At 41.6% G+C, this 12,562-nt stretch overlaps 1 protein-coding gene across 1 annotated transcript in view; it reads left to right on the forward strand.

Annotated features, from left to right (window-relative positions):
- The window catches only part of LOC116824393 (uncharacterized), a 179,900-nt gene that overhangs the window by 102,347 nt on the left and 64,991 nt on the right, over positions 1-12,562 (forward strand). Inside the window, exons 38-43 of the mRNA XM_032779632.2 lie at positions 2,250-2,443; positions 3,504-3,806; positions 4,761-4,990; positions 7,330-7,491; positions 8,424-8,501; positions 12,180-12,536. Coding sequence (XP_032635523.1) covers positions 2,250-2,443; positions 3,504-3,806; positions 4,761-4,990; positions 7,330-7,491; positions 8,424-8,501; positions 12,180-12,536 — 1,324 coding nt within the window. The remainder of the gene's footprint in view (positions 1-2,249; positions 2,444-3,503; positions 3,807-4,760; positions 4,991-7,329; positions 7,492-8,423; positions 8,502-12,179; positions 12,537-12,562) is intronic.

A 12,562-nucleotide genomic window follows, 5' to 3' on the forward strand; every position in this document is an offset into this window, starting at 1 on the left:
CAGCAGTGTGCATCCATGTACGAGGCTCGCATCGTTTCTGGAGCTTGCACTGTGGGTAGCTACTCATAGTTCTCTGATAGAACAGATTCATCTCCCCATACAGAGATCAGATTCAGTATCTCCCGTATGGTCCATGCTGGAGCTCTTTTTTGATTCTGGGACCTGTGCTGATCAGCACTCCACGCTGGGCAAACAGGAAATGAAATTCAAAAGTTTGCGGGGCTTTTCCTGTCTACCTGGCCAGTGCATCTGAGTTCAGATTGCTGTCCAGAGAGGTCACAATGGTGCACTGTGGGATAGCTCCCAGAGGCCAATACCATCAAATTGCAGCCACACTAACCTTAATCCGAAATGGCAATACTGATTTCAGCACTACTCCCCTCATCAGGGAGGAGTACAGATATTGATATTAAGAGCCTTTTATATTGAAATAAAGGGCTTTGTTGTGTGGACGGGTGTAGCATTAATTCGGTTTAATGCTGCTAAATTCGAAATAAACTCGTAGTGTAGACTAGGCATTTTTAAAACACTAAAACAATCTTGTAGCCCTCTCTCTACTGGTTGCTTTCTTAGATCATTGTTCATAGATAATGGAGAGAACAGGAGAGATTCCCTGTGAGTAAATTAGTTCTTCATGTTAGGTTATCAGTTGTTTTTCTCATTTTTTGTCCTCTGTCAGATGAAGCAGAATTGATATTTAGCAGCTACACTAGGGGGAACATGAGAGCCATCATAATTAACCAATATCTGAAAAGTTCTGTGAAGGACCTTTGGGGACAGATATGGAATTAGCACTCTAGGTTGTCTAACTCCAGGCCCTAGATTTAATCTATTAGACCAGGGGTGGCCAACCTGAGTCTGAGAAGGAACCAGAATTTACCAGTGTTCATTGCCAAAGAGTCACAGTAATACGTCAACAGCCCTCAGTCAGCTCCACCTCGCCACACTCCCAGTGCCTGCTGCCCACCGGCAGCCCTGACGATCAGCACCTCCCCTTCACTCCCAGCACCTCGCAATCGGCTGGTTCGTGGCATGCAGGAGGCTCTGTGGGGGTGGGGAGGAATGAGGGCATGGCAGGATCAGGGGCGGGAAGGGGTAGAGTGGGGGCGGGGCCTATGGTAGAGCCAGGAGTTGAGCAGTGAGCACCTCTGGCACATTGGAAAGTTGGTGCCTGTAGCTCCAGCCCCAGAGCCGCATATTAACTTCTGAAGAGCCGCATGTGGCTCCAGAGCCACAGGTTGGCCATCCCTGCATTAGACCGTCTCTCTTAGAGCAGTGTTTCTCAACAGCTGGTCCATGGACTGGCGCCGGTTGCTGAGATCTCCTTGACACAATTTAGGAAGGCAGCAAGACAGTCCCTGCTATCAAAAAGGTTGAGAAACACTGTTTTAGAGGGCACTGGCACCAGCACCACCTCTCACTCCTCCAGCAGTTTTTTCCAAACTTCTCAAATGTAAAATTATCCACTGAAAGAGGCTTTAAATTTTTACAAAAATCCTAGTATTCTGTGCAAAATTTCATTGAGGCGGGGGAGAAAAATGTTGTGAAATTACTACTTCGAGTGTATGTTCTTATGGGAGCGCCAATGCTGGATGTGCATGTGGCCATGCACTCTCAGTCAGACACTACAAGTCCTTTTCCTCTTTATCCACTAGACCATGCTGGTAAAATTAGCTAGTTTTACAAGATTTTAAAATGTACTCCACAGTAGATTTTAAAAGTTCTTCGAGTACATTGGCCCACAATTTCAGCCTGTGTGTTCATTTTTGCACAAACAAAGAGTGTCTTGCGCATTGCGAAGGGGTGTGGTAAGCAGTCAGCCAATAGCAGGATGCCAAACAGGCTCTGTTGCCGCACAGATATGAGTGTAAATAAATAAGAGCAGCCTTGAATCTTGTTTAAAATTTGACCTGTTGAGGGTAACCTCTGGAATTCTTTTTTCTAGTGAGAAGCAGTGAAATCTGCTCTAAGCAAATGAAAATAATAAGAAGGAAGCTTGCTTATGTTGGGTGTGTTTATGGCCACCAAAATCTAAGTGAAGGAAAAATTGTTCTCTGGCATACTTCATGGATTTTTTCCCACGTTCTACGCTTGTCTAGCATAAGCACAGAATATACACTAAGCAAAATGGAGGGTCAGTTTTGTGCTACTTTAACAGAGGTAGAGTGACGTTAAATATTGAACACCAATAACAAATCTTTATTGATAAGGATGTGTGAGCTACTTGTGTTTGTTTCTTTCCCTCTTAGACTTCTATTATCTTCTGAGCTGAAACTAAATGAGAACAGATTTCATCTAGTTTTTTTGGGAGCGATGGAGCAGAAAGTTGGTCTTCTCCTGTCCCTGAATGGGAAAGTCCAACACAGCATTGGAGGCTTGAAGATCATACCACAGCTCTTTTCTCTGAATGGATCTCTGAAGCGCAAGAACAACATTCATGAAGGTGCTTCCTCACTATGTGCTTTGCTGTAAGAGGATAGTTAAGAATGCAGCTACCAAAATAAATTTATTATTATTCGAGTGTAAGACATCCTCCACTGTGGTGTCTTGGTGCATTTAAAACATACTAGCAGCCTAAAATGAAAAGTATAAATTTAGTATCTATGGTGATGGTTTCTTGTGATGTGAACAGCTGTCCACTGGGTGATCAAAACTGGGGGCGGGTTTCAATGGAAATTAGCAATAAACAAAATTCATTAAAATGTTTCTGTTTTGACTGAAAATGTACATTTTCATTGGAAAACATTTTAAACTCTTTCAGGCTTAAAATGAAATTTTTGGGTTTTCAAGGTTTCATTTTTTGACAAAACTCCAAAACATTTTGAAGAAAATTTGGGGAAAATGAATCAAATTTTTCTTCATTGCCGTTGTTCATCAGGAGCAATAACATTTCTCAACCATCTCTACAGTGTGTGTGTGTGTGTGTGTGTGTGGCAGAGGGAGGCACTGGCCCCGTCCCCTTCTGGGCTGTGTCTGTGGAGTTCAATGGGGGAGTAGCTGACAGGTGTGCTGCGGAGCTCTGGGTGGGATTGTGCACATGGTAGCTGTCCCATCCTACACCATGCACTGTTGTAGTACAATGTGCCTCTGGGGCAATGTGCTTCCTGGGTCACAATCCCTCCCCAAGTTTCCCTGGATGATGCATTTTACTCAATCCCGAGCCTTGAAAAGCAGAGTTTGACTCTTAAATATCAAGCAACTTTTTAAGAAGAAACCTATTTTAAATAGCAGATTATAGAAATACTATTATAATATAATGTGCTCTCATCAAAAGGTATTTCCACTAACTGACTAATTGCTGTCTCTCTCTCTTTCAGTAAGCAGATTCCCTAACTGGAATGAGCTAAATAATTTATTACAGCAAATAGAAATGCATTTCATTCCTGTCCATGTTAAATTAAAGGGTTACTGTTCATGTTTGTCAAATCTAACTATTTTTCTCCTCTTGGGCCGATTTCCCAACCCAAAGGGCTCTGTGCAATTCTTGTTTCTGTCCCTTACAGGTAACATTAGTGTGATGATCAACAAGGCACTGTATGGGCTGCATCTCAGGAACAGAAATGTATTTGGGAATATCAGCCTGCACAATGTCACTTTCACATTGACTCAGAACGGAAGCCAGGCAATCCCAATGGAAGCAAAGTTAAAAGGACACCTGGAACTCAATAAAGGGATCAAAAGGGGTCTAGCCAGCTTCCATGTGGATGAGCAAGCTCTCTATGTAGATGTTTCCAATGTCATGAATCAGGGACACAGAGGAATTGCTGGGACTCTCATACATAACATCAGCTCTTTAAAAAATGCAGGTATGAAAAAACTACGCCTCAGTCAAACTGGTGTTTAACAAAACATGGTAAAGGTGAATTTAATCTCAGTGTAAGTGGTTGCAAACCCAAACAATCTAGAGTCAGTGGGGTTGCACTTGCTTACTCCAGGGCCAAATTTGCCCCATCTCCTTAACTTCAGCAACATTCTTATTGATATTCTTAAGAAAATGCAACAGAATGGATGCAAGACCTGTTAGTCATTTAAACCCTTACATGTATCCCTGCTTAATGCACGTCCATCATTTTTGTACATCTTTTCCCTTAGGACAAGTCAGAATAGTTTCTTATAAAACTCCAATTGTCTTTGAATGAACCACCTTGTGGAATAAGATAGTCTAAGCATCCATTTGCTGAGTAAAAACAAATGTTTTAGCCTTTTCTGGTATGTAGGTTTTGATAGCTCCCTGGCTGAATGCACCTAGCCTTCTGCTCTTGAATAGTCTGGTTTGGTTGTTTTGTTTTTTGAAAATTTCTAAATGCAGCCTGGTGGAGCTACACAGAACATACTCCTATCAGGCAGAATTCTTCAGAATGTCCCAGCAAGGCCCCAGGTATAGATTCTTAAAGACTATACAGAACAGGAGAGTTAAGAATCATCCATCCCTTTATTTAGGAAAGATGATCCTTTGGTTTCCAAAATACATTCCAAATCCAAGTAATATCTTTAAATCTAACCTTGTTAATCCTGTAACACTGTAGGGGGTTTCATTCCCATCAGTCTCTATTGTGAATACATAATAGAAGCTGCAACTCACTGATCTATAGTAATGTTAGAAAAAGCTAGGCTATTATTATGAAATGTGATAGAAACTATCGATTTCTCTGTTTATAACATTTTATAGATAATTGCCACTCAGTGGTACTGAAAATTCTTTGAATGCTTCTTGCAGCATTGTGTATCATTTGTTCTGATTTGACTCTATTTGTCAATAGGATTTCCTATAGATGGCACTATCACTGCCATGTACGATCATGTCATTGCCAACCACACTGTTACTATGGCCTTACAGAGTGGCAGCGAAAGGATTGCTGCTGCATTTGGAGTTGAGAGACTGTCCTTAGGAGATTCTAAGTCCCAACTAACTGCAAGTTTGAAGCACAATATCACAAAGCTAAAGAAACATGGGATCCCTTTTACTGTAGAAGGTGCCTGCTATTACCAGGTAAGAAGACAAGTATTGGGGGGTAGCCGTGTTAGTTTGTATCCACAAAAACAGTGAGTCTGGTGGCACCTTAAAGACTAACAGATTTATTTAGGCATAAGCTTTCATGGGAAAAAAACTCACTTCTTCAGATGCATGGAGTGAAAATTACAGATGCAGGCATTATATAATGATACATGAAGAGAAGGGAGTTACCTCACAAGATACAACCGAATTTGCTCCAGTCCTTTAGACAGAGACAAACGCCTACAAGATCTTTATCAAGCATTCTTAAAACTACAATACTCCCCTGGGGAACTGAGGAAACAGATTGACAGAGCAAGACGGGTACCCAGAAATCACCTACTACAGGACAGGCCCAACAAGGAAAATAACAGAACACCACTGGTCATCACGTACAGCCCCCAGCTAAAACCTCTCCAGTGCATCAACAATGATCTACAACCTATCCTGGAAAATGATCCCTCACTCTCACAGATCTTGGGAGACAGGCCAGTCCTCGCTTACAGACAGCCCCCCAACCTGAAGCAAATACTCACCAGCAACTACACACCAACCACACCACAGAAACACTAACCCAGGAACCAATCCCTGCAGCAAACCTTGTTGCCTACTCTGTCCCCGTGTCTACTCTAGCAACACCATCAGAGGATCCAACCACATTAGCACACCATCAAGGGCTCATTCACCTGCACATCTACTAATGTTATATATGCCATCATGTGCCAGCAATGCCCCTCCGCCATGTACATTGGCCAAACCAGACAGTCCTTACGTAAAAGAATAAATGGACACAAATCGGACATCAGGAATGGTAACGTAAAAAGCCAGTAGGAGAACACTTCAGTCTTGCTGGACATTCTATAACAGATTTAAAAGTGGCTATACGTGAACAAAAAAAACTTCAGAAAGACTTCAAAGAGAAACAGCAGAACTAAAATTCATTTGCAAATTTAACACCATTAATTTGGGCTTGAATGGGGACTGGGAGTGGCTGGCTCATTACAAAAGCAGCTTTACTTCTCCTGGAATTGACACCTCCTCATCTATTATTAGGATTGGACTACATCCACCCTGATCGAATTGGCCCTGTCAACACTGGTTCTCCACTTGTGAGGTAACTCCCTTCTCTTCATGTGTCATTATATAATGCCTGCATCTGTAATTTTCACTCCATGCATCTGACAAAGTGTTTGTTTGTTTTTTTTACCCACAAAAGCTTATGCCCAGGTAAGAAGAGTGATTGATTAGCACAGTCTCAGGCAAAAAAGAGTGAAACAATTGTAGATTGTTCCTGTGGGCTGTTAATCAAATGCTGCTTTTCACTCCAGAGGTAGGTGCATTTAGTGGTGGCAGAGTAGATCCCTACACATGTGTTTTCTGAATTGCTGTATTGAAGAAAGATTTCTGCACAGCTTTTAGTCATACTTTACATCAATCCTCTCAAATATGGACTGGATTTAAACTAAATAAACTATGTTAAATTCTGGATTTAAGTTAGTAGCTTGTTGTACAAGAGCAGAATCTTGTCCATTTGTATAGCCTGATTGCACAGAAAAATGAAGCAGGTAGGCAGAGCCTACAGAGATAGTGCAGCACATAGGCTGCTGTCAGGAGAGTGCCCACAAACCAAAGTATTACTGATGGATCTAACACTGCTGTAACCAACCTTGACAATTTTGCTTTCATGTCTGTTCTAAAGAGAGAAACTTCACATCCCTTTCCTTCCAAGCTGTTGATCAACACCCTCTTCTTCTGTGTTATTTCCTAATCTGGTGTTGTGGTTAAGCACAATCCTTTGCCATAGACTTTCTGTGCGAGCAAAGCACAACCTCTTCAACCCCTGTTGTACAAATGGAGAAACTGAGGTGCAAAGTACTTTCCCTACCACTCAGATGTGTTGCCAGGCTAAGATCATTCTTGTCAGTGATGAACTCAAATACTATGGGAAGGAACACTAGTAAAATTAATGAAGTCCTCTGCTCCAGAGGACTCTGTGCAATTGCTCTTTCAGTTACTGGTACTATTGTTGTAATCGGCCAAGCTCTCAGGATCTGGTCCTTCACGGTACTGAGTGCTCTCCACTCACATTGGGATCCAAAGGAGCTGAGGGAGTTGCACCTTTCAGGATTTAGCCTTGCATGAAGAGTCCATCTCGAAGACAAAGCCAGGCTGAGCAAGTCTATGCAGTGTCCCTTTGATTATGATTCTGAACGGTGCTCTCATTTTAAGAGGCTGTTGTCTTCACAGCCTGTGGAAATAACTTCTACTTGTTTGCTAGCTGCTACTATTTTGTTGCTGTTTGGTTTTTCTCACAGTTTGGTTTCTCTTCTGGTTAGAACTTCAGCAAGAGAATAGCTGCCGGGATAACAACCAGGGTGGAGAAGGAACACTTCAAGGTGGGAGTGGAGAAGAAAAGCACCAGCAGTACTGTGGAAATTGCCCTTTCATTCCACCATGACCTGGGAGGACTGCTTAACATTGTCCCACCAGTGATACAGGTTAGTAGAAAAATCCTTGCCTGGGGTATATGCGATACATCTCACTGCCCTTCATGCTCTGTTTCTCAGGTTTAAATCTTATAAAGAAGAGAGCTAGTGGGGCAAGAGAGGGAGACTTTTTTTCCCAAACAAGACCAGCATGAAAAGACTGACCATCATTCAAAATCCCATTGTTCTTTTAAGCACTGCAGGACATATGGGACTAATTTTTCAAAGCAAGACACAATGGTTGAACCCACCAAAATGCAAAATGCAGACCCATTAGCACATTTACATCGTTATCAACTAACCAGGTGCCTAGTAACTCATGTTCTAATATGTGATTTTACAGATGAGGCAGACTTGGTTTTTGTGGGTCCAGCTGTTATTACTGTTCATTATTGAGATTTGCAGTAATGGCCAGAAGATGCTAGGCACTGTGCAGACACAGTTCCTGCCCCATAGAGGTTACAATCTATATCACTTGAAAATGTATTCCATGATACAGCAGGTGGCATTAAACACATTCGTATTTATTCTGGTGATAATTACGTTTACTATGTCATTTTCATTTTAAATGTAGGAAATTCCGCAATACTGTGGCAAACTCAAATTCACAGTGTGGCCAATAGATTTTTTTTTCTTTTTTTTTTTTTAAAGAATGGATCTCACTCTATGTTCAGTAAATAAACTTTGCCTGCTGTTTTGAGAACATTCTCCTCTCTCCTGTAAATGTTCTAGTCAGTTTAAAGACAAGCTTTAGCCTCAGAGCTGACCTGTTACTTACCTATTTGAGCCAGACCTATCGTTCTCAACTCAGGCTGATATTTTTATGTCTTCTTATTCTTTCTCCTAAAAAGCAATCTCTTCACTTACTCATTTAACTATCTGCTCAGTGTTTAGTCTGATTTACTCTTATTTTTTATTAATATGTTATGCTGATATGCCTGCAGGTCAATTGCAATGGAGAATCTACCACTAATCAGCTTTCTGGTCATTGCAGTGGAGAGGTTGCCAGCTGTTTATTTGAGGTACAAGTTTTGTTCTCAGAACTCTGCCACCAACGATGTACTGTTTTAAGGCCTAATTCCCATAGAGTAAGTATCGGAGCTTATTGTAGGCGCAGAAATGGGTCTGAGTTAACAGGAGGTTTTGTACACACTTTCAAGTATCTTCACTCCTTTAATAGCACCAGGGGACATGCAGGTCAAAGCACTTTTTAAACAAAAACTGGACATACACATGTCAATGTTCAGTCTTGCCACAGCTGGATGGGAGATTAATTCGGACTTAGAAGCATCAACACAATTCATATTCCAGTGAAAAGAACAGGGGTACTTGTGGCACCTTAGAGACTAACAAATTTATTTGAGCATAAGCTTTCGTGGGCTACAGCCCTCTGAAGTAGCCCATGAAAGCTTATGCTCAAATAAATTTGTTAGTCTCTAAGGTGCCACAAGTACCCCTGTTCTTTTTGCGGATACAGCCTAACACGGCTGCTACTCTGAAACGTATTCCAGTGCCATATGTTTGCATCCTTGGTACATCCATACACACCTACTTTAAAGCCCACAGTGGAGGCAGGAGGTTTACAGACCAGACAGGTGCAGTTTCAAAGGTGCTATCTGAGCATCAGTCAACAGACAAGTTGCATGATTTAAAATCAAAACTCAGTGCAAGTGATCGTACCTGGGAAAAAGTCCAGTGGCATCATGAAACATAGGGAGGATGCAAAAGCAGAACAATCGCATTGATGTTGTTGGGTGAAGTCCAAAAAACCAACCGTCTCTGTAAACTAGAAGTGGAAAGGACTAAAAACTACTTCAATGTGAACAGAGCTCTTCTATTATTGAGCAACCAACCTGGAATAAGTTGGACCTAGGCGCAAAAGTGGGGGGAGTGAAAGAGAATGTCTGCCTCAGAGAAAATACAAATTGCTGAATTTACTGATTGCATTGGTCCAATAAAGTGTCTGTGTCTTTGTCAAATCACAAGATTATAAACCTTAAAAACATATTAGTTTGTTACCCTACCCTTTTTATCTTTCCCCACTTCTATTCTATTCTGAGCTGGATCAGAATCAGTAATTTTTTCCCCCAGCAGTGGTCCTTGGACCAATGATAAAAGAGAGAGTTTTAAGTCTCATGTAAGAGGACTCATCTCATTGTTCGGATTACCCCAAATTCCCTGTTCATCCCTTTTTGTGCCATGAACATTTATGAAAAAAGCAAAGAACCTAATGAAACTGATTGTAGTGTGAGCTGCCCTTCAGTGTTATGGAACACTGCTCTTCATCCTTTTCCCACCCCACAGAGAAGGCACATGACAGGAGGAGTGCTATCCCAGAAAGAGACTATAATAGCTCAAGAGAGCCAAATGTGCACGTATGAAGTGCTGTAATTGGATTTCCAGCAGTGTTGTTCAGATAAGAAACCTCTGCCATTCTGAGCAGGGCAGGAGATTCAAAGGAAGGTTCTCTTTCATTGACACTACCACTTAACTGGTTTATCAACACATTGACATTATCCCTCCCTGGTAATAGTGCTGTGGCTACAGTGATCTCACAAAAGGTAGCAGAGAGAAGCTTTTGGTGTACTAAGGGAGGGATTAGGGTGTGAGAGAGGAAGTGTGTCTGAGGATCTATACAACACTGAAACTGATCAGATGAAAAAGCTGCTAATGGCTGTACTGAAAGAATGTCTGGTGTTCCAGCACTGGTTTCAGTCACACAAAGGCATTCAGTCCTTTCATTCTGTTGTCTTTCTCAACTGCAATGAAAATTTGCAAAATGACAGTGCATTGCCCTTACATGTACCGTGGAGCCATCAGAACACAAAAAGAACAGGAGTACTTGTGGCACCTTAGGCCTGATCTACGCTGGTGGGGGAGTGGATCGATCTAAGATACACAACTTCAGCTACGAGAATAGCGTAGCTGAAGTTGATGTACCTTAGATCGACTTAAATCACTTACTTCGCGTCCTCACGGCACGGGATCTACAGCCGCTGCTCCCCTGTCAACTTTGCTTCTGCCTCTCATCGAGCTGGAGTTCAGCAGTCGATGGAAGAGCGATTGGGGATTGATTTATTGTGTCTACATTACACACGATAAATTGATCCCCAATAGATCGATCGCTACCTGCCAATCTGGTGGGTAGTGTAGACATACCCTTACAGACTAACAAATTTATTTGAGCATAAGCTTTCATGGGCTACAGCCCACTTCATTGGATGTGTAGAATGGAATATGCATTCAGTGAAGTGGGTTGTAGCCCATGAAAGCTTAAGCTCAAATAAATTTGTTAGTCTGTAAGGTGCCACAAGTACTCCTATTCTTTTTGCGGATACAGACTGACATGGCTGCTACTCTGAAACCTGTCATCAGAACACAAGTTACTGTTTGAGTTCATGGCACAACGTGTGGTTGCAACAGAGGTATATGGTCGTATGATCATGCCGGTAAGCAATATCAATTAGCAAAGATTTATTTTTATTTTGTGTCCTGCCTGGCCTTTTCACCTATTAGCTGCTCCTGCACATCCACACCCCTAATGTGATCACTCTGAAAATGAAGTTTTACATTTGGTCACTTAGGGATGGTTAATAATCGGACGTTAAAGCCAAAGAACCACAGAGAGGGACTGTTTATGGTTCTCCTTCCAAATCAGCATGTACATTTTTTATACTACATAAATTCAAGGGTTGCGGAAATAGGACTATGTTTTAAAAAAAGCAAAACTGAAAGAGACCTTTTAGTTACTGAATCTTTGGATGGTCATGATGATATACTGTAACTGGACTGGGGTTTGACAAATCATGTATTTGTTGTATAATGATAGCAGTTGTTAGTTTAGACGAGTTATTTCAATGGTGGCAGCAAGTTCAAAGAGACAGATACCAAGTACGCCCAAAGTTTTTCATCTGAACACATTAGCCAAGATGAACAGAGTTGATATTTTTCCGATCCTGATATAACTGTGTTGCCAGTGCAACTCAGTGTTTGAATTTTCTTGTACAAGCTCTCTTTTTTTTTTCCGATTTGGTAGTTTGCTTGGGAAGACACCTGCAAATTTGAACAGTTTTTGGAAAGACATTCCTTATGTTCTAACACTTTCTGAACATTTAATTAAAAATATGCTTATAGCAAGCAATTTGTGCAGGATATTAAAGTGGGCATCAGAAAGGGAGCGATGCCTATGGCTAACAGAGGCTCCCGCTTATGCTCATAGGACACAACAGACAAATATAGTTTAATTCTAACCTAACTTATGTGCATCTAATCCCCACTAACACTGGGCAAATTCTCGTTGAAGTCAATAGGAAACTGACCCGGTTTGAGGTCAGAATTCAGCCTGTTGGTTGCAGCTAGCCATATCAAGCTCCCCAAATTGCTAGAGCTAATTCCAGTCTGATTTTATTAGTATTATGAAGAAAGTGAGGGGAAAACTCAGTATAAAGACTCTGGGCCGGATTCTCTACTTGTGTAGTCATTTATATCTGTACAAAGTGGGTAGGAAATGCTATCAGATGAGAATTATTCACTCATGTGATGCCAGCTAGCATTTTACATCCTGTTAGAACAAATATAAATGACTACATGACATGCACTGAGGTGCAGAATTGGGTCCTGTTTCTCCAAGGAGCCACTTTAAAACAACATGCAGGGTAACATGGCAACTAAATTGGCAATACAATTCTTCTCTATTTTAGACACCAGCAAGAATTTCACTTAATGGGTCAGTGTTCACCAGCGACTCCACGGCCAACTTCATTGGATATGTTTCTTCCGATGACGCCTTCATCCGCTTGCACCTCCATGCCACCTGTGGCCTCCAGCACAGTGTGGAGATTGGCTTCAAGCATTCCTTGGCTCAGCTTCAGTCTCTGGGCATAGCCAGAGAGAACCAACTGAAGATGTCAGCAGTAAGAGGAGACAAGTATAAGGGCCTGCTGGATATTGTCCTTGGACAGTGCACTTTCAAAGCAGATGGAGAAGTGAGACCAGCAAGCAATGAAACAGATATAGAATGGATTGTTACTCTGATGAATTTGTGTGTCACCCTTCAGGTAATTATCCAATTTGCTTTTCTATA

This window comes from Chelonoidis abingdonii, chromosome 9 (assembly GCF_003597395.2).
Source record: "Chelonoidis abingdonii isolate Lonesome George chromosome 9, CheloAbing_2.0, whole genome shotgun sequence".
NCBI lineage: Eukaryota > Metazoa > Chordata > Testudines > Testudinidae > Chelonoidis > Chelonoidis abingdonii.